Source organism: Muntiacus reevesi, chromosome 15 (assembly GCF_963930625.1).
Source record: "Muntiacus reevesi chromosome 15, mMunRee1.1, whole genome shotgun sequence".
In the NCBI taxonomy this organism is placed as follows: domain Eukaryota; kingdom Metazoa; phylum Chordata; class Mammalia; order Artiodactyla; family Cervidae; genus Muntiacus; species Muntiacus reevesi.
Window position 1 is genome coordinate 26,706,464 of NC_089263.1, and position 22,762 is coordinate 26,729,225.

Here is a 22,762-nt window from a genome sequence, read left to right on the forward strand (position 1 = left end):
TGGAAAAAGAATTTAATATGAATAGAATATATTAGGTGAAGACTCTATTGATAACGTTAGCAATGACAAAAACAACCATATCCAACTAACAGTAGCTCCTTCCTAAATATTGTCTCCTGGGCATTACTGTGAGCTCATGACATGGTGACTCTTGGCACTCCCCACTCCTGGATGAGGAAACTGCTGCAGACACCCATCAGGCAACTCGTCCAGAGCCACATGTGCTTCCTGCTTCGGTCACCTAACAGGCCCACCTCAGCCCTGCACAGACGCTCCTGCTCTCTAAACTGTGGCTCTCAAATGAGGGCAAGCCCGTACCCGTCGGGTGAGAGGGCTGGCATGCACTGAGACGTTTCTGATAGCAGCAACCACGTGCTGAAAGAAGGTGTGTGCACTACAGACACCTAGTGAGCAGAGGGAGGACATCTCAAACAGCTTGAAGAGTTAATATGGGACGGCTTTCACAACATTACTTGGTTCAAAACATCAACAGTACCAAGCTTGAGAGACATTGTCTGTTCTAAATGAAAAGTGCATCTTCTTAACCACAGAAAATTAGTCATTCTCCTGAAATTAATGCCAACAAACATCAGAGCATACTGCTTAGGAAACATCAATACAAAATTCAGAAGCTGCCCAAGTACAGTTCTGTGTGGAAAAGTATACAATTTTCCCATGGATGGCACCTTAAACAGAAGACCAGAGACTGTGGCTGGTCCCATTATTGTGCTGTGCTAACAAAGATAGTGTAAGATTGTTGTTTAGTCACTATATCGTGTCTGACTCTTTGTGACCGCATGGACTGTAGACCACCAAGGTTCCTCCGTCCATGAGATTCTCCAGGCAAGAATACTGGAGGGGGTTGCCATTTCCTCCTCCAGGTTATCTTCCCGACCCAGCGATCGAACCCGCATCTTTCGAATTGGCAGAATCCCCAGCGATCGAAGCTGCATCTCTCGAATTGGCAGAATCCTTTACTACTGACCCACCAGAGAAGCGCCACAGTGTGTAAAGGTTGTGTGCCCCTAAATGACAAAATCCGTGGGGTTAAAAACTTCGTTTATCACTTGCCTTTGAGTGATTTATTAGAAACACTAACATTAAAATTCCTTTTTAAGTAGTCCAGCATATCTCCAGGTTTATTTTCTCCATTTCCTGAAAGGAACTCACCGTCTTTCTTTTTCTGAGCCAATATGGTCACTTCTTCTCCTTTTGGGAGGTCAAGCAGGAAGAGGACAGCTTCTTCTCTTATGATATTTGTGAAGTCTACATTGTTTACCTGTTAAAATAATGTTTCACAAATTACTACTGGCCATATTTTAAGATAAAAAGCATTTAACTACACGGGAAACAAGTATTTCTAGAGTTTATCTACTCCAGAAATATCACGTCTCCACAAGTGAAAATATTTATTTTTGGAGAAAAGACCCTAGTTTCTAACAAGCAGAAACCAAGTATATAAAGTGAGTTAAAGTATAAATTCATTTAAACAGTGAGAGTGCCATGCAATATTAGAGATCATACACTGCAAATTCCAATCAGTTCAGACCAAGAAAGCCAACATCTAATTCCAATGACTTATTATTGTAAAATCTCTTGATTTAAACTTTGAAATTAAAGTCCTGACTGTACAACAGAGCCCTACTTCTTAGGACTCTCCGAGAAGTAATCAGAAGGAAACACCGTGTGCGCTGGGCCACCTCAGTAAGAGCATGTGTACAACACAGGTTCAGAGTATGCCAGGTCAGTGCTTACTCGTATCAGATACCCCTGAGGACCTAATGTAAATGTCATCAGTGACTGCATGCAGGGTAACAGGGAGATTTCCTTCTATTAATCTTCTGGAAATTTTCCACATTAAGAGAAAATGTTTTCAATATATACTATACTACCTTAATGATACAAAACAAAAATAAATTATGAGAAATATTTTTAAACGACATACGATTACTTCAAACAGCATATGGAGTGGGTAAGAGAATAGGTCTACTTAATTATCAACGTTGTATCTGAGAAAACACAAACATTGTAAATACAACATTAAGTGGAAATCAGCCACCCAGAGCCAGTGAATGCCCTGACCTTCTTCCATGCCAGTGTGAAGGGGAAGGGGGACAGAGCAGCCACAGGTGGCCACCACGGCCTGAGGGAGCTCACCCCATGCTCAGAGGGTGGTTTCTGACTGTGAGCTGCTGCCTCAAGTGACCAAACCCAACAAGAAGACAGGGAAGCAAGAAGAAACGGGGGGTTGCTGAACATGTGCCAGGTTTTAGGAAGAATGATTAAAGAAGGTAGTGGGCAAAGAAGTGAAACACTGATAACTAGGAGGGCCAGAATGACAGCGTTATAGAATCCAAAGAAGAAAGTAATTACTTAAGGTTAAAACACGAGTAAGAAATACAGAAAAACGAGGGCTGAAGATGCCATCAGGTTGGTGGTGCCTCACGGAAATCCACCCTGAGCCGTGGTGAAGGTGGAAGGCAGGCAGGCCACATGGCCTCATGACACAAGCTGGCAGAGAAGGGCGCCACCTTACCTGCAAGTTCAACAGCCAGAGGAGAAAGACAGACAACACAAGGCAGATGAGGAACCAAGGGGCAAGGAGAGAGGACTCAGAACAAAGGAGTCAGACTCTGGGGCAGGAGGAGAAGGAAGAAGAGAGCAGAGCAGAGGTGAGGCAGGAATTCCCACTTGAGAGCTGGTCCATATCCAGCAGGAGGTTTGGATATTTTAAAAAGAGAGGAGATGAATAAAGATGGTACTGTGTTACTAGGTAACACTGTTTATGGAAAAGAAACAAAAACACAAAGAGCCCACTGGCACACTGCATCTAAGCTGGGCCTTCCTGGACTCTCATCCTTGTGGATGTGAAGCTTCAGAGTGAGAGCAGCTTACACGTGGACCCAACAGACACACCCGTCTTGGCACACCTGAGCCATAACTGGGTAAGGGGGCCCCAAAGGCTGCATACCTGATGCTGCCCTGCTGGCAGGCTGGGGCCCACAGCAGAGTCCAGCCAGCAGGAATGCTCAGCTGAACTGGAGATAACTGGGAGACCTTGTGGCCTCTAAGACTTGTTTTTTCCACATTCTACAAATATGAGTGATTAAAATAAAACCAAAGCTGCATACTGTGCAGTCACACCTAACATAGACGCGAGCACAGCAGAGGCAGGAATCCGATGGGAGTCCCACGTTCTTTAACACAGATTAGAAGCTCATCATAACAGATCTGCTATGTCTGATGCCTTGATCTAGAGACCTAAGTATCTGAAACTATGTGAGCTGATCATGACATACCCTGAGGATCTGGTCGCCCTCCTCCAAGCCTTCTTTGGCAGCAGGGCTGTCTTCGAGAACACCAGCTACAAATATGCCAACATCGTTTCCACCAGCTAGCCGCAGACCCACACTATCTCCTTTCCTGAATTTTACTAACTTCATGCTGGGCCTGTTAAAACAAATACTTCATTTGAACCAGTTAAGAGAAGCTTAAACAGTTATAGCAAACTGCTATAATGAAAACCATATTAGAATAAAACAAAGGACCATCATATCTGGAATTTCCCCCACATCACTGATTTACTTAATAAAATTTAGCATTAGAACTCCAAATCAAATTTAATAGCACTTTTTTAAAATTTCTAGTTAACAAAAATAAGTTCTGAAATATCCAAATGTAATATGTTAGTACTGTTTTACATAATAACTGTAAAATTACTTCATGAAAACATATTTTCCCAACTCTGACTCTTGGATATATATTAACAATGGCTAATAACTGAGAAGTCCTATTGTACAAAGGTAGAAACTGAAGTGTAAACTGACAAATTTCCCTAATACCAGGAGTCAAAATCCAGCTCTATGCACTGTGCCCAACAGACAGTGCTTTTCAAACTCTGCAGCCAGGGGCTCTTGCAGTAGCTCACACAGCTTACTTGCTCTGAAGCCCCTTTGAACTTTAAACCAAAAAGCTCACCATCCAGCCTTTCTGGATGAGCCCATGTTAATTTCTTCATGCTGGAAAGAATGGAGAAGAACTAATGAAGACACATTAATTCCTCTACTATCAGCACAGGGTCAAAACTCTTGACACTCCTGAAACAAATACTAAGAATGCCACAGAAGAATGACTACTAATAACTACAGATTACCCTTTAGGGTAATTAATAACAAATTACATACATAATTACAAATTACCCTTCTAGGTTTCCATAGCTATCCCACATTCAGAGACAAGAAGACACAAGTCTTTTACACCTATCTGGACATGAAATGTAGAAAAGTTCTTTTAAAGTAACAGTGAGCAAATAAGTAGAAGTTAGTAGTAACTAAAAAACACAAATCAACCAATGAATGAATGAGTTGAGCGGACAGAGACAGATGCCTACTTCTTTAAACCAACTAAAGACCACCTTGGCTTTTAGGACTTAAAAGGTAGTCCCACTAGATCTGGTTTCTCCACATGAGCTAACGATGAACTGGGCAGAAACCTCAGAGCATGTAGATCAGACAAGGTCACTTACTGCCAGGGCTGGTGGCACTGGAGGTCCCTCGAATCTATGGATCATGGATGGTGAGCCCCTTGCTCGTGGTGGAATCTACTTTTCCACCTGCATCAAGAGCCTCCTCTCCCAAAGTCAACCATCCAGAGAGCTCTTTTAAGCACCCCCTTAAAGTCCTTAAGATTCCAGGTCCCTAAGTCCTCCCCTAACACTGACCAACCTAGAGCACCTCAAAAGGTAACAACAGAGGACTGCAGTCTGTGTCCTTCAGGAAGACCTGGCTTTTAAAAACCACCATTCAAGAACAGCTCCAGGCTCCATCTCAAGGTCACGTGACCGAGATGGGGTACTTTACTCTTGGCCCTCTTTTGTATCCACCGCACACAGCAGCAGAAGCCTCTGCTTCAAACACATCCAGAGTGTGAGTGAGCAACCCCAAATACAAACCCTGCCCACTCCTCAGTTCTCTCCACGTCTGTCCTTTAGGGCTCCTTCTGGCAAACAAGGCTCTGGAATCTAACAAAGTTTTGGTAAAACCTTAAATAGTCAGGAAAGTGCTCGGGCAAGTCTTAAGAAAGGAAAAACAAGAAGATAATTCCTTTCATTTATGAAATTTTGAATTATCAGTTACCTAATATTAAAATGTGTTAATTTTAAACTTGTGACACTCCCACCTATTTCAGGAGCTATTTCTCCCATGCTGGGTCTTAGAGTAACAACCCAATTTCCTTCAGCACAGAGATCAGATGAGAGCAGGGATCTAAATCTAACCTACTTTAGAAGATTCGGTAATTTTCTATTATTCACATCCTGTCACCTCTCTTTTACCCACAGAGGCATCAAAAAACTAGATGATCATGACTGTTTGAAATATGGATATAAAAAAAAATCTACATCTCAGTCTCAGTATATAAGATACAAAGTAATGAAATGTTTGGAAATCAAACACTGACTTCTGAGGTGCTGACTAATCTAGAGCAGGTTCTCAGTCAGGGTGATCCTGCCTCCGGGAACATCTGGCAGCATCTGCAGGTGTTTTTAGTTGTCACAACCAGGGTGTGTGTGTGTTCACATGCACACTACTGACCACCGCTGGCTAGGGATGCTGCTTAGCACCCACAATGTATAGGACACTCACACGATAAACAGTTATCTGGCCTCAGTCAGGGTGCTGAGATGGAGAAACATTTTTTTTTAAAGCTAGGGATTGAGAATGCCTGTGAAAATTCTCATGTTTAACTAGAAAGTTTTTCTTCTTTTTGGTCACATTACATAGTATGTGTGATCTTCGCTGACCAGGGATTAAACTCATGCTCCCTGAATTGGGAGTGTAGACTCTTAACCACTGGACTACTACAGAAATCCAGAAAACAATTTTCTAATTTCTGATCCAAAACCTAGGTAGAAAATAGTGGTGAGAAAGAAGTAAACATTCGAAGAAGTATGTTTTCCTCTAATCTCTGATTCTATCATATAAACAATTTAAAAACTAAACAAATGAAAGTCTAATCAGAGCATTATGCAGCACACACTATGTACAAAAGCATTTGTAATACAGGTCACAATTGAACACTCACTCTAAACCATGATCAGTAACAGGCAGAGAAAACAACGCAAGTTTAAAGCCACATTACCGAAGAATGCCATCTTCATGAGTTGAATTGGGCAGGACGCCATCAGATGGACTGACGGGCAAATCCACATCTGGCTGTCCTACCTGGGCATACACAGGCTTTGGTTCTGAAAGAAGAGAAAATCTAAGTTGTGCAGCAAACACTGTACAAAATGGAATAACAGTGCAAGCAACCACTGCATAACCAAACAATAAAAAGTCTGCAAAATACAGTGAAAATGGAAGTTCAGAGAACCTGATCAGGGACATATATACTACATATGTGTCTATCAGGGTACATTTTACAGTCATATATTCCGTTATCTTTATAACATGTATGCACATCGCATGGTCACCTGTGCTTTCCATAGCTCCAGCAGTTAAAGTCTGAAAGAATCTACTTTTTAGGGAAGAATAACAGAGGAATGTATAAAGAGAGAATCCCTACATTTCTCTGCTGGGACTGTCACTTTCTTAACTACTGTAAAATTTATTTTTAAATATCCACATTCCTGAGCCTAAGCAAGCAGAGCAGAAAAAGGTTTTGGGAGAAGGACCTGAGGGACAATAGAATCTGAACCTCTAGGCCTTTTAAGCAACCCTGCAGGATATCTCAGAACCCTGCAGGTTTTCATGTGTGGTCTCGTATCCAGTTTGGCAAGGTACACTTCATAAAGAGTTTCTGAAAACAGTGTCCACTGGCAAGATAACTTCTAATGTTTCCCTTTAATGAGCAGTGTTTGAAAAACAACCTCACTCACTGTGAACAGCTGTGAACCATGAATAATTTCTACATAGAAAATTTGAAAAACATTCAAGAATGCCTACTCATCTACAGTGACCTCCTATCCACATAGAAAATGCTGGAAATATAGAAAAATTCCATGGGTAGTTACCTCCATAGGTAGTAGGTAATAGCAAAAGTAGCAGTAGTAATAACTGCATCTTTGTATCTCCTGTAAATATAATTCTGTAAATTGTAAAACAGTTTAGTTTGACTGAATGTTTCCTGCACTTCATATTTCATAAGTGAGGCTTACCTGGAAGATTGGGTGCTTGTTTCTCATTTCGCTCAACTACAACTTCTTCCACTGTTTTAGGTGTGTGATCATCTGCATGCTTTACCGGAGTCGAGACAGCCCCGGGTTTCGAAATTCTCTCTTCCTCTCTGCTCCGGAGACTGTACATCAGTAAAACAGAAAGTTATGAGCACATCATGAAAATCATTTGTAAAGAGTACAAGAACAGCCAAGACAATGTCAAGAAAGGATGACAAAGGACTTACTCTAAAAGATATCAAAATACTGTAAAAAACTTAGTAATAGCACTGCCACAGATCCACGTAGAAAAACAGAAAATGCACAGATACTTCTGTAGGACCAAAGTTTATCATAGAAGCAGCAGGCCAAAGCTGCTGGAACAGAATAGTGTGTAATAAGCAGTATCAGAACTGTTCACTAATCTAGAAAACCTAGCTCACTGCGTATATCGATGACATAAAAGTAAATCAAGGTCAGATAAAGCCCTAAACATAAAATACATTTTAAAAAGTATTATCAAAAATACTTTTAAAGTAAATCCCAATTAACAAAAGCCATAATATATCAAGTAAATACATAAAAAGGTTTAAAAGGTATGAAATAATTGGAGAAAATGTCATATGTAGAACCAAATGAATTTTAGAAGTTCAAACAACCAAATATTAGCAATTTGACCAAACAAAATGTAACATAAGTTCAATTTAAAACTACACATTGATCCAACAATACATAAAATAAGGATTTGATATTTAGAATATATAAGAACTATACATCAGTTTAAAAGAGACAATTCAGGAAAAAATGACTACTAGGAAGAGGAAATTCACCAATAAAGAGTGAATAAACACAGACAATAAACAAAAAATATTCAACCTCACTAGTAACAAGGCAAATGCAAATACAAAAAACTAGAGCTCTTACTACTCGTGAGAGTTCTCCAATCATATCAACCTGTAAGAAGGACACAGAGATACAGACATTTGGAAAAGGACAGTAGAAATAAGAGTAAACACAAAAGAAAGTGTACAAGTATTTGAGGGGAAAAGAGGAGTTATTTATCAAAACAACAACAACAACAACAAAAATGCACATACACAAAAACCTGGCATCCTACTCTTCGATTTATCCTGAAGAAACACACACATACATGTCCAAGACTTTATAAGAATATTTACTCTGATAGCAGTTCGACTATCAATAAACAAAACTCAGTGCCCATCAACAGTTTCCCCAGAAAAATACAAACTATAAAAAGTGAACTTATCTATCTATCTATCTATATAGAGGCCAATACATATGCTTCACATACAAAGGTAAGTCAAGATCTACCATTTAACGTATTGGTAGAAGATTTTATAGTGGAGTTCTCCCAACTCTGGAAAACCTAGTAGTATTTTTCTTCAATCATCCTAGACCATAGAAAAATATAGAAAGCTTCCTAATTCACTTTTTACAGACTTTTTATTGTAGAAAATCCCATATATACATACAGGGAACAGTATCATAAAAATCTCATGTACCTATCTTTAGTATTTTTCAACTTTCTGTTGATTAGCAATTCAACCTTAGGCTGCTGAGGCTGCTAAGTCACTTCAGTCGTGTTTGACTCTGTGAGACCCCAGAGACGGCACCCACCAGGTTCCCCCGTCCCTGGGATTCTCCAGGCAAGAACACTGGAGTGGTTGCCATTTCCTTCTCCAATGCACGAAAGTGAAAGTGAAGTTGCTCAGTCATGTCTGACCCTTAGCAACCCCATGGACTACAGCCTACCAGGCTCCTCCGTCCAAAGGATTTTCCAGGCAAGAGTACTGGAGTGGGGTTCCACTGCCTTCTCCAAACCTTAGGCTAACAGAAGCGTAACACCCAAATCTTGATAATTAACAGTACCAAATGAGAAGACAAAAATATTTTAAAAGATAAATGAAAGTGTTCTCTCTAAACATCCCACCCTCGCATTATCAAGGGTGAAACAGATCACCAGCCCAGGTTGGATGCATGAGACAAGTGCTCGGGGCTGGTACACTGGGAAGACCCAGAGGGATTGGGTGGAGAGGGAGGTGGGAGGGGGGATCGGGATGGGGAATACATGTAAATCCATGGCTGATTCACGTCAATGTATGGCAAAAACCACTACAATACTGTAAAGTAATTAGCCTCCAACTAATAAAAATAAATGGGAAAAAAAAAGATAAATGGAGGGAAAAAATTCCAAATAAAATACTAAGGGAAAATAACACTGTATTAGAGGATTATTATAATGATACAGTGGTCACAGCAGGGCTGTTTCAAGAGTACAAGACTAGCTCAGCATTAGACGTCTACCACATAATTCTATCCAAACATTACAGAAAAAGTTAATACTAGCCAAATGAGCATATGAAAACAATCAACAGCCATTCCTAATAAAAGTCACAAATAAAGCAAAGATCAGGCAACATAATAATGAAACTATTTTCCAAAACCAAGAGCTATTATCATATTATGTAGCTAAACACTGAATCTATTTGCTCTAAAATCAGTAACAGCACAGTGACACCTGCCAACATTACTGTTATTTACCACTATCTGAACTCGGATGACAGAATCATGCAATAATGCGCCTGAAATACTGGCAGAAAACTTTAATGAGGATAAAAGAATATTAAAAATTATTTGAATTAAAATAACTTTAATTACATTGAGAATTAAATATCCTCAACAATCAGATGGAAATGGAAGGGTAAAAATATCTCTACAACAATAGCATTAAAAATTATACATCTATACAAACCTAGACTAGGGGAGCTCTCCTTAAAAAGCAAGATAAAAATTCAAAAGCCATGAAAAACCAACACCCCAGAGAAATGAGCAACAGAAATGAACCAGAAATATACTAAAGAAGAAATTCAACATGGATAATATCACACAAAGATGGTCAGTTCCACTACTAGTCAGGGAGTCAGTTCCACTACTAGTCAGGGAATCAACTGATAATAAGAAGTTACCATTTTGCACCCACCAGATTGGCAAACATGGAATTCTGAGAAACAAATGAAAGCACTGCCACGTATGTATCACTGAATCACTTTCCTACACACTTGAAACTAATATTGTAAATTAAATATACTTCAGTTTTAAGAGTAAGATAAAAATGTAAACACTACTTTTGGAAAGTAATCTGGCACTAACCATGAAAAATTTTAAATGCCAACTCACACTTTAAGTATTTTAACGGTTAAAAAAGCCAATATATGAACCCATGGACAAAAATGAAAAAAATCTAGAAAAAGACCTAGAAAATTTTTTTAAAAAAAGACCTAGAAAAATTTTCCATAATATGGAAAATTTCTGATCAAATGAAAAAGCTAAAAGGATGCTTACCTTGTGTTATGTGAAATAAGCTAACAACTGGGGAGTAACGTGCAGAGCCTGATATTTTAAAATTCTTTGTACAACACACAGAAACTCTATATATGATGCTAAACGTTGACACAAGTACAGAGAAAAGCTTACTTCAAGTCTAAGATCCAGATGTAGTGGAGTTGGTAGCTGTGGCCCATGCCACTTGTTCTAATGAGCATAAAATGCTTTCATAATTGAAGATAAAAAACTAAAATTTTAAACTTACAATGAAACATGTTGTAACCAGAGATACGAAAATAGCCCCAAAACAAAATGTGAAGAACAAATGGCAGAATACATGTAGTGAGACACCACTGAGGTATTAAAGACCACTTTTTCCCACAGCTGCGCATGTGCACGCGTGCACACACACACACACACACCCCATGTGCAGAATTACCAGACAGATGGCGGTGACACTGGTTCACAAAGGGGGAAGCAGATACAACAGCAGCCCAGAGAAACCTTAGATTTATCTTGACTGTTTCAATTTTTAGGTGGCTCAGACAGTAAAGAAATCTGCCTGCAATACAGTAGACATAGGAAACATGGGTTCAATCCCTGGGTGGGAAAGATGCCCTGGAGGAGGGGGCACGGCAGTCTTCTTGCCTGGAAATCCCATGGACAGAGGAGACTGGTGGGCTACAGTCCATAAGGTCACATCTTCTTATAAAAAGACTGAAAAGTTTTAAAGTATTTTAAAACAATGATTATTTAAAGATGAGATTAAGTCTAACTTCAAAAAATTTGTCCCTTACCAGGAAAAAAATTTCTTCCTGATGTCCTCCTGAAAGAATAAAACATATGCTTTTTTTATAAGAAAAGTTTTCAGAGTTCTATTTTTAAGTTAGTTTAACTACTCTGGGGAGGGTGTATTCCAGTTTTAAATAATATGTATTAAAAGAGCTGCATGAAAGTAAAACAGTCTTTTAGTAAAATATACACACACACACAAAACACACACACACGTATGCCAAGATATTTTCTAGCTCAAACCAGAATGAACTACTTTTAAATCATAAAAGGTTAAACTTTTTAGCCATTGCTTATGTAATAATGGGGTGGGCTTCCTTGGTGGCTCAGACAGTAAAGAATGTGCCTGCAATATGGGAAACCCAGGTTCAGTCCCTGGGGTTGGGAAGATCCCATGGAGAAGGGAATGACTATTCACTCCACTGAGCTACTCATTATTCTTGCCTGGAGAACTCTATGAACAGAGGAGCCTGGTGGGCTACAGTTGATGGGGTTGCAAAGACTCAGACATGGCTGAGCAACTGACACACGATGTATTAATATCTCACATACAAGTAGTCTAAGTATAAATAAATACAATTAAGCTATCTGCAAACTGTTCTAGGCGATTCATAATAAGAAGAGCAATACAAAATAGTAAATTCTTCTTGCATTCTTTGCTCTAAAAATACAAATGTACATATGAACATTTTGAAAAGAACACGATTAAAGAACTACATAATTTTAATAGTTCTACAGAATTCTGTTGCTTTCCAACTGGCTTAAAACTATCTGTTTAATAAAGATCAAATTTCTGGACTTTCCTGGCAGTCTCATGGTTAAGAATCTGCCTACCAATGCAGGGTTTGATCCTTGGTCTGAAAGATTCCATGTGCCATGGGGCAAATATGCCCATGTACCACAACTACTGAAGCCTGTCCATAACCAGAGAAAACTGCATTGAGAAGCCCATGTCTAGCGTTGCTCCCGTTCTCTCTAACCAGAGAGAGCTCACACACACCAACAGATCTTTTTTTTAAGTTTTAAGTTTAAAAAACAATTTCCAATTCCAATTGATTTTCTTCCTTTCCTGCAACTGAAAAAAAACTTCCTGAATCTACAACATGACTAAGTAACACTGATGATAACTAAGAATCATAACACTGATGATAACTAAGAATCAAAGATAATATTTTAATGTGAACATCCTCCCCAATGGTAACAGGCCTTGTAATAGGGCTCCTGCTCTGTACAGCACACAAAAATCCCACAAGCATTTTGTTTTTGGCTAATTTTCATTCTCTTCTGACTACCACCTTTCCTTAACGTAATTACTACACCTTAACACTGCATATCAGTGGAATTCACATCATTCTATTAAACTGTTCACACAATCAATATTTTAAAAAATCATTATTCTTTTTAGTGCATTTCCATTATCTACCAAAAGGTGGAGGCATTATTCAATACATATAGATCTAGAGCCATGCTGTTAATAGAATCATGAAGAAAGTCATTTATGTAGCTTGAAATTTTCTAAAACTTATTAAATGAGGTGAAATCAAATAATACATTTTAACTCAATATAGTTAAAATATTAAGAACCATAAATCATGAAGTAATCATAATCAGTTACAATAAATCAGTAAATAATCATACATTATAAAAGAGGTATTTTACACATTGTTTTTTGGTGTACTCAGCCATCAAACTCCAGCATGTATTTGAAAGCATTAGCTGCATAGTCGTGTCTGACTCTTTGTGACCCCATGGAGTGTAGCCCGCCAGGCTCCTCTGTCCATGGGATTCTCCAGGCAAGAATGCTGGAGTGGGTTGCCATGCCCTCCTCCAGGGGATCTTCCTGATCCAGGGATGAGAATTTTATGTCTCCTACATTGGCAGGCGGGTTCTTTACCACTAGCGCCACCTGGGAAGCCCCAAAGTTCTGTAGAGCACAAGTGTTAAGATAGTCTCTGAGAGAGTTTTTAGTCACATAAACAAACTCAATGGGAACAGAGCCTTAAGTCTTATCCCATCAACTCTGTGTGAGAATAGCAGATATAACGCACACTCAACCAGATCAGCAATAGACGGCTTTGAGAGCAAGACTTGAGGTCACAGCTGTCTGGGGCCATTTAGTGCAGGCAGAGAGCAGGCAGCTGGGTCAGAGGGGCCTGAAGAGATCCGGACAGGGGAAGGGGTTTCCTCCTCCAGGTCCCCTTAGTAGGCAGGCAGGCCGCAGGCGGCGCACACTGCGGGAGGGCGGCTCAGCGGCAGCAGCTTCCTGACACTTCCGAGGGTGCTCAGGCACTCGGTCTCTGACAAGACAGGTCCTCAAGCACTGCTTTCCCTGGGCCCTCGGAGGGCAGGTTCCCTGTAAGTCCACCCAGCGACACCCTATATTAAGCCTCAGGCGTGTGGGGCAGGCTCCACCTCAGCACCACTGCTGTTGATGTCCTCACGTGTGATCCACACATTCTTCAGAGTTCTCTTTCATTTCCTAACTGGCTAATCCTCCTATTAAACCTGTTCTGCTGAAACTGTGCTATTTCTTGGACCCTGATGAAATATACCAGACTGTCAACTCTTCAAGTTTTATTTCTGATTTCTAGCTCTCAAACACATCCCAATGGACTGGTTATATCTTATTTAAAAATAATCTGAATATAGGAAATAAACTGAAGCTGAATGTTTACTGTAATAAGACACCCTTTTATAAAGCCCATTTCCTGTTACCTAAGAAATGACTCATCCTACAAAAGCAAATTTATACCTTCTTTTCAAAAACATTTATTTCATACAGGTTGGCAAGAACTACATAGTTTAGAAAGAAAACAAAAACTAGGTGCCCTTTAAAGACCACAGGACTATCTCGCCTTAATTAACAGTAAAAAATAGAAACTCAGAAAGTAACTTAAACCAGGCTCCCAAGTTCTTCTCCACTAACAAGAGTTCATGACAGTGGTGGGCCCCTAACACATATGAGGAAGAAAAACCAAGGTGCACTCAAGTCTGATAACTCAGAATGCTCCCACCAGTTAATCCCCTAAGTTATATATGCAAACACACAGATATTACACACTGCAGTTTCTCCTCGACAGCAACTCAAAAATTACAGCACGGCACAGTGGATTAGAGGGTGAGCAAGGCAGAGTGAGTGCTATGGAGATTCTGGGCAGGTGCTTAGGCAGAGAAGCCAAGAGCTGCCCCTGGGCGTGCTGAGAGAGCAAGGAATGACCACCATACATCCACTGGACTGTATCTGCAAGTTAAGCTCTCACAATTTAAAATCTGTTCTTTATACACTGCAATGTTTCCTAGAAATACATGTGGTGTATGCTTTTGAAGAAATGATGACTGTACTGCTGTGACAAGGGGCTTTCATGATAGCTATCAGTCTGCACAGAGATTCTCCTCCTGCCTGTTCCTTTGTTTTGATGGTGACAACATTGTAACCTAGCCACCTGAATTAGGAGAAAACAGACCCATCATTCTGCAAGTGTAATTTTTGAAGAAATGAACAACTTTTAGTAAGGAATGACTGAAGAAAAACTAAGAAGGAAGGGCATCCTTGCCAGGGCTTCACTGGTTGGGTGACTGTTAGGCACATGGATTAATGTTTTGAGTAAAACAACCCTTGACTATGCAGGATGTTTGGCTGATCTTATAATAAGACCAGTGTTACCACACTCTTCATTTTTTATTAACATTCTCTCAAAGGAAATAAAGAACTGTCCTACATTATTTAAAAGCAGAAATAAAAGTTCACATACTCATCACTTTTATATGCAAGTGAAGTGGTCTGTTTTTAACTATTTTATGTTTTATACTGTACTTGCATAAGAAAATAATTCCCAGCTGATGGAGTAAATAGAATGTATACTTTTTACTTTAAAAACAGTGACAATAAAGTACAATATTTAAGCTTGCTTTGGTGCCACTGGGCCCACAATCTCTGCTTAGAAGTTAAAATCCATCACTACATAATATCCACAACATCACTACACCGGGGTCTCCACCAACTAGAGAAATGTTATCAACTATGACCCTGCCTTCAGCTTGGACCCTTACAAAGAGTATGAAAAACAAAAGGTCACTCTGGAGTTCTAATCTGGTAACCTAAAATTCCCAAGGATTGAAAATAACAGTTAGCGCTTACCCTCAACAATAGAAGTTCAGGATAGGTCATCAACATTCCACTCACTTTCCAACATTACAAAGAATCTTACCAAAAAAACCTTCAGTAACAATTCAACTTAGAAACAACTGTTTTAAAGTTTCACATTCTCCCCAACCAATTTTCTAAAACCAGAAAAAAGAGAAAAATTTCCAAGAACTCCAAAGCACTGGCTCCTCCGCTTCTGTGGTCCACCCCACTGGCTGCCATGCTGTTCTCCCAACAAGCTGAGAGCTGTACTCTTTACCTTACTCTGGACCCGTCCTCCACTGTGGCTCCTTCTCACTGGCTCCCCTGAAGACAAGGTGACCAGAGAGAAGCCTTCTTTCCATATATGCATATGTATATAAGAAATGACTAAGTAATACAAAATATAACCTTCACAATTCAAATCTTTATACATATGAACCATATCCTAATTAGTTTGAGCTTTTACTGCAATAAGAGTTTTTCAACAGTGTACCTGCTTACGATAAATCAGTAGCACAAGAGTCACATTAAAACAGTTTATAGAACAGAACCACAGCGTAAACATATGTTGCTCCTCTACAGAGAAAGCTCACAAAATGAGCCTGGTAAGTAACTCTAACGACTAGGGAGGGTTAGTTAGCTAGACTAGCTAGGCAGAGGCTTGGAACTCACTCTGCACCTCAAATACTCTATAGTGACGAGTCCCCTTACTGACAGTCCTGTCAATCAGCACGAGGCAGTGCCCCAGTGAGGACCCCCAGCTCCATCCTGAGCAGAGTCTCAGTCCAGAGCAGGCAGTGGAACGACACTGAATAAAATATACAGAACAAACCTAGCAACAAGCATCAAATGATTTAACAAAATCACTGTAATAATTCTCTCTACAACATACTATTTTTTAATTTACAAACAAAACTATTTTAACATCCTAGACCAGGGAGGGACTGGCAGACTTTTTCTGTAAATGGCTCCGTGGGCTAAGCACTCTCTGCCAACTTTTCGTAATTATGACACTGTAGGATGGGTTCCAGTAAAACTTTATTTGCAAAACCAGGCAGTAGGCTGGATCTGGCCCACAAGCTGCAGTTTGGCAGCTGCTGTTCAACACAATAAGGGTACACCATTCATCTGACTGTAAGGAAGAAGTGAGCACGTGTGCTGTGCTCAGAACTCAGCTCTCTAAGAAAAGAACATCACGTAGAGGAACCTACATAGGTCACAACAAGGGAAGGCTCTGAAGGTTTCTGTTCCCTTGAGTAACCTTCCCCTTCTTTCTCTACTTCAGGAAGGGCAAGCACTTGAGTCAAAAGGCCAAGAGGCCTTAATCTCTTGTCAACAACATAACCCTGGACTTTATCCTTAAACTGACTAGCCTACGGAATGAGGAAATCTTCTTAGAAATGGTCAATGTGAGCACATGTGGACAGTCTACAGCATGAACTGTTCCTACTACTAATCACTGTAATAAAGAAAGCTGCTAGTATCTGCGCCAGGTGTTACAATCACCTTTCACAACTTTGTGGTGTTTGATGCCTTCTTTGTATCAAATGAGGAAACTAAAGCTCAGAGAGGGATTCAAGGTGGTGCAAGTAACCAATGACAGGCAGGGGCTCAAACCCAGGAAAACTGGCTTCAAAGTCCAAAGAGATGACTGTATTCTGTTGCTTCCGACAACAGAAGGTTACTCCATTTCTGACAAAATGAAGGTTACTATTCTCAGCAGATAACTGCAGTCTTACAAACACATAGATATTCAGAAATCCAGGGAGTGGCAGTAGTGTTTTACACACTAAACTGAAACTTTTTTCACTTGTCTTCTTGTATCACTTTTTAAACCACAGAATTATAACATTTGTAAAACAAAAGCATCTGTTCAAACAAACAACACAAGGAAAATGATCCATGGTGTTTTTTATACTAGGATTTTACTCTCCTACTGTATCTAAAGCAGGATGAAACACATGCTGGAATCAAGACTGCCAGGAGAGACATCAATAATCTCATATAGGCAGATGACACCACCATTATGTCAGAAAGCAAAGAGGAACTAAAGAGCCTCTTGATGAAAAGTCCAAGAGGAGAATGAAAAAGTTGGCTTAAAACTCAACATTCAGAAAACTAAGATCATGGCATCGGTCCCATCACTTCATGGCAAATAGATGGAGAAACAATGGAAACAGTGACAGATTTTATTTTGGGGGGCTCCAAAATCACTGCAGATGGTGGCTGCAGCCATGAAATTAAAAGATGCTTGCTCCTTGGAAGGCAAGTTATGACCAACCTAGACAGCTATTAAAATGCAGAGACATTACTTTGCCAACAAAGGTCCGTCTAGTCAAAGCTATTGTTTTTCCAATAGTCGTGCATGGATGCTGAGCAAAGAAGAAATGATGCCTTTCAACTGTGGTGTTGGAGAAGACTCTTGAGAGTCCCTTGGACTGCAAGGAGATCCAACCAGTCCATCCTAAAGGAAATGAGTCATGAATCTTCATCAGAAGGACTGATGCTGAAGCTGAAACTCCCAATACTTTGGCGACCAGATTCAAAGAACAGACTCATTGGTAAAGATGCTAGGAAAGATTGAAGGCAGGAGGAGAAGGGGCCGACATAGGATGAGAAGGTTGGATGACATCACCGACTGATGGACATGAGTCTGAGCAAACTCCGGGAGTTGGTGATGGACAGGGAAGACTGGAGTGCTGCAGCCCATGGGGTCACAAAGAGTCAGACATGACTGAGTGAGTGAACTGATACTGAACTGATATCTAAAGTGTTTCTCAAAATGTAAGGACCCTCTAAATTAAAACTGCACAGTTGTCTGGGTTTTAATAGTAACTTTATGGAGGAAATAAAACCTTTAAGCAACTGGTACTACTTTTCATCCTGCCTTTAGGCAGGCTAGTTAAATTTTAAGGAATTATATATCAGCACAAACATACAGAAATAAATCTGCAGACTTTTTGTCTTCTGTAGCCAAAGTACTATCGTCTCCTTAGGATCTACTATGTGGTAACATTCAGAAGAGAGTGCTATTATACTAGAAACTTAAAGTATTATTCCCTGCCTCCATCCCAGATGAACTCAGAAGCAGGCCCAAGATTCTATATTTTTCAAAGATCTAATATAATTGGTGTCACCTATAAAGAATACTTGAGGCTCCCAAGAGAAGTAAAACATTCCAATATAATAGGAAGATACCTAAAAAAAAAGTTTTAAACCCTCTTCAACATTTAAAGTTACAGATGCCGAATATTTAGGAAATCTAAATGAAAAATGTAGGTATTAAAAATACCTATCTAAAGTTGAGAATTTGGTTACAACAGATACAAAATTTTGATGAGTATTTCTTTCTTTTTAAAGGAAAATCACATCCAAACGGCTTGCTGCCAGCCTGGCTTCTAGGGGAGAGAACTGTGTTAGGACTGCACCACACCCCATGACTCATCTGATTGTCAGTTCTATTGCTGTGTACGTGCTGCGGGCAGCTGTCCTTTTCCAGGTAAGGGGTGCGCTGTGTCAGCAAGATTTTCAGAATTAAGATGTTAACGTACAGCAGTTAAAACTAGTAATCGGTTATTAGTCAGTTTTGCATGTGACATACTATAATATTCCTTAAAAAATCATTATAATGTTAATTATGAAGATCAGGGTTAATACAATTTATAAATCTAAAATCTGAAATTCAGAGAGAATCAGCTTTATAAATAGCTAAAATCAGCAGTGTGCGACAACTGTGTCAGGGTGATTTCTGACAGTCTTCAGGAAAGCTCTCTTCTGAAAGGTACTTCTCATCTGCTTCCTCAGCGTCCTTGGGAAACACTCCCTGTATCCACTTCTGGGCATTCTATCTGTTTTGTTTCTCTTGGCAATTTTAGTGACTTCATGGCTTAGGTGAACACCACTCTCATGCAAGTCAGTCACAAATACTCACGGTGAATCTTAAACCGGTCAGCTCTGGACTTGACTAAGTGCACAAAGAAGAGCTCCACATGGACTGTTGCTAAAACCTAGGTCCACTGTTGGCCAACAGAGCCCTGTGCACATCCAGAAATCTTACATAAAATGCTACATACACGTATCTGTGAATGTGCATCTTTCTGGAGAGAAGGATCATTTTTTTTCCCCCCAGATTCTCAAATATGCATGTGACCCCCTCAGACCATAAACTCAGGTAAGTCACATAATACTAGCATGGCAGACCCTTTGACGTAAATAAATACCACACAGTGTACTTTACAGGGGAAAACAAAGTCCAGGGTAATCTCCACTAAAAGACTTCTACTATACACATTTAATTTGTCCTAAAGCTTGTTAGTATCTTCTAATGCAATGGATCAGGAAACTGTAGCCAAGAGCCAACTGCTTTTTTTTTAAATAAAGTTTTACTGGAAAACAGCCATGCCCATTCATTTACGTACTGTCCACAGTAGTTTTGAGCCACTAAGACAGAGATGAGTGGTGGCAAGATTTGGATCGCATATCTAAAACATTTACTATTTGGCCTTTTACGAAACAGTTTGACTGACCTCTGTTATTCTAGCTAAGAAATACATAAACTGATAAAGAAACAAAGCAAATTTAAGTAATCAAAAGAAAATCTATCTTCTAGTTTTATTTCTTAGCAAACCCAGAAGCGTGCACCAAGCACACGCCACTGTCTCACTTTACACAACAGAGGGATTACCTGCCACTGCTGGGCTGCTGTGGCGAGTGTCGAGAATGGTCAGAAGGCTCGGACCGCTGGTCAGGAGACCGAGAGCGGCTGTGACGGGGAGGCCGGTCGTGGGATCGGCCTGAATGGTCTGATGCCAGTGACTGGATTTCTGAAATATCTGTTAAACAAAAGGGTGCTGTTTATTTTCCCAAGATTATAGTAAAATATAAGGTACTCCAATGATAAAGGAAATAAAGTTACTAAATATAATTTCCCATATAATGGTGGATTTAAGCATTAACTTAAACTCAAACATGTCCAACCTTCCCACTTTAAGCAACAGATCACCTTGAGGGTCTCTAGAAACAGAACCACACTCACCGTCCCTCTCAGAGGCGTCAGCAGAGTGGATGCTGTCGGAAAGGTCAGGGACATTCAGCAGGGTAGCCCGCTCATCTCTCTGGACCACCATCTTTAACTTGCCCTTAGACCTCTCGATCAGCGTCTTCGCATCTGTCAGTGACATGTTTTCCGTCACGGTACCATTTATCTGCAACAGAAAAGAAACTGTAGTTTGAAGCTAAATGACAAAAATACAAGCATTAACTTAGTGAGACAGACAGCAATATCTCAGCTGCTCCCAGGCTTGCTCTGAGAGCTAAAATATTCCCTTTACACTTTCCTAAACTATCAAAGTACTCCTCCTTCCCGAAATGATAAACCTTCACTATACTCACTACATGGCTGCTCTGCCAGAGGAGCCCACATCACCCCCTCTACCTCTTCCTGGCCACTTTCTGTGACTTAAGAGCAAACCAATAAAGTTGACATTTCAGTAACATCTGGAGGAGTCATCAAAACCACTTAAAGTGGAACAACAGGCAAATCTGTCTACAAAGTAATTCCTGTTAGTGAACAATATGCGTCTGGAGCTATTAATTCTCCAGGATGACACAATGCCCAAAGAAAAGCATCAGTGTTGACATGGAGTAATAGTCATGGCAAGCTATACAGTCCCCCAAATACTGATTTCTAATTCTTCTTGGAAAAATCCACTCAAATATGAAAAGGAGCTATGTGGGCACACTAGAACTTGTTTTCTATTGTAGTTCATCAAAATGTTAAGAACATGACTATACCTTCAATACAACATCGCCTTCTTGAATATTGCCATCTCTTGCTGCCAAACTATCTTGTGAAATTTCCTTCACAAATATATGGCTGGCCAATCGAAGACCATATTCTGAAATAATATATTTAAATGTCTTTAGTGTAAAATCCCAAGACACTTAAATAGAGTTTAAAAGTATGAAACGAATAATCACTGCACAAAGAAAGTTTTTAAGTACAAGCAGTAAGTTATTCTTGGCCTTCCTGCAAAGAAGACATTTCCTCGTGTCATCATTAGTTGTCACCATCAGTGTGAAAGCACAGGGCAAGTCCGTGGTCCAATAGCAGACTGACACTCATGCCCTCACTGTTCAGAGAGAGAGGACTCTAAAGAGAAGACCATCCCCTCTGACCTGTCCGGCTGATGCACCAGGTTCTTAGGTTTTAATGATAACAATTCTGAAAACAAATACCCTGGGAAGCTCAATGTATTACCACGTATATACTATTTTTGTTTCCCCCAGTTCCTACAGAAGAGGACTTTGGGTCCTAAACCCGTCCAACTCTGAGAGGCATATGCAGAACATCAGCACGAGCCACTAGAACTAGGGCCTGGAAGGAGCCGAGTGGAGAGGGGAGCAGTTAAGGATGCCAGTCCTTCCAACAGCCAGCAGAGCACCCAGGATGCAGCAGCAGGAACAGGACCTGTGGGCAGGGGAGCAGTCAGAACTAAAGACATTACCGGCAGAGTCCAAAAAACCATCCAGGGGCCTGCAGAGTGATGGACTATTTTTTTTTAATTAGAACAATATACAATCAGTATAATGTCTATAGGAACAGGATTGCTCCTGGTTGTGTAAGGAATCCAACTGGGGGCAAGAAAAATAGAAGGGAAATAAGTGTTATTTTTAAGGTGGGCTAAGACCTGCTACTCAAGTTTTTAGAAGTTACATCAAAGTTACAGTTTAACTTAAGGTAAATATACAAAGAGTGTTGACAAACAGAAAGAGAACTGGGACCCAAAAAAAAAAAGACTTTAGAGAATCTACGCAGTCCACTCAGTGCTTCAGAAACAGTCATCATATCTCTCAGAAATAAAGTGTTGATTAAAAGACTGTCCTTATTTAGGATTTAAAAATTATAAATGGCCAATACAAAGTTGACTCTGAAATATTCCCTGTATATGAAAGCATCATTTATCCCAAGTATTTCTCTGGTAAATATGAACAAGGTGGCAGGCTCTACAGATACAAGCAGCAAGTAAGAGGCAGCCCCGCGCTCGGGCAGCAGGGCAAGGATGTCACCAGTCCAGCTTCAGTGGAGCGCAGAGTGGGCAGCACAGCACTCTGTGCCGGGGAGGGGGAGGTGGTCACAGAGAGCACAGAAGGACAATCAATGGGCTACTGTGTAAGAAACATGAGAAAACATTCCAAGAGGGACATGGGAGTTTCGCTGGAGATGTGCAGAGTCTGAGGGCCACAGAGGACGCTTCAGTGAACAGGTCTGAGCCAGCCGTGACCCTGGGGTGCACACAGGCATGGGGAAGAAGCTGCACCATCATGAGAGCTCCTCAACACCCCAG

The 22,762-nt window shown here is 40.2% G+C and overlaps 1 protein-coding gene across 5 annotated transcripts in view; it reads right to left on the minus strand.

Annotated features, from left to right (window-relative positions):
- Nucleotides 1-22,762, minus strand: part of TJP1 (tight junction protein 1) — a 111,811-nt gene that overhangs the window by 23,259 nt on the left and 65,790 nt on the right. For all 5 annotated transcript variants that reach the window (XM_065906841.1, XM_065906840.1, XM_065906839.1 and 2 more), the window contains exons 6-12: nt 21,210-21,313; nt 20,452-20,620; nt 20,101-20,248; nt 7,157-7,296; nt 6,139-6,244; nt 3,300-3,450; nt 1,171-1,279 (exon numbers count right to left, since the gene is read on the minus strand). In XM_065906841.1, coding sequence (XP_065762913.1) covers nt 1,171-1,279; nt 3,300-3,450; nt 6,139-6,244; nt 7,157-7,296; nt 20,101-20,248; nt 20,452-20,620; nt 21,210-21,313 — 927 coding nt within the window. The remainder of the gene's footprint in view (nt 1-1,170; nt 1,280-3,299; nt 3,451-6,138; nt 6,245-7,156; nt 7,297-20,100; nt 20,249-20,451; nt 20,621-21,209; nt 21,314-22,762) is intronic.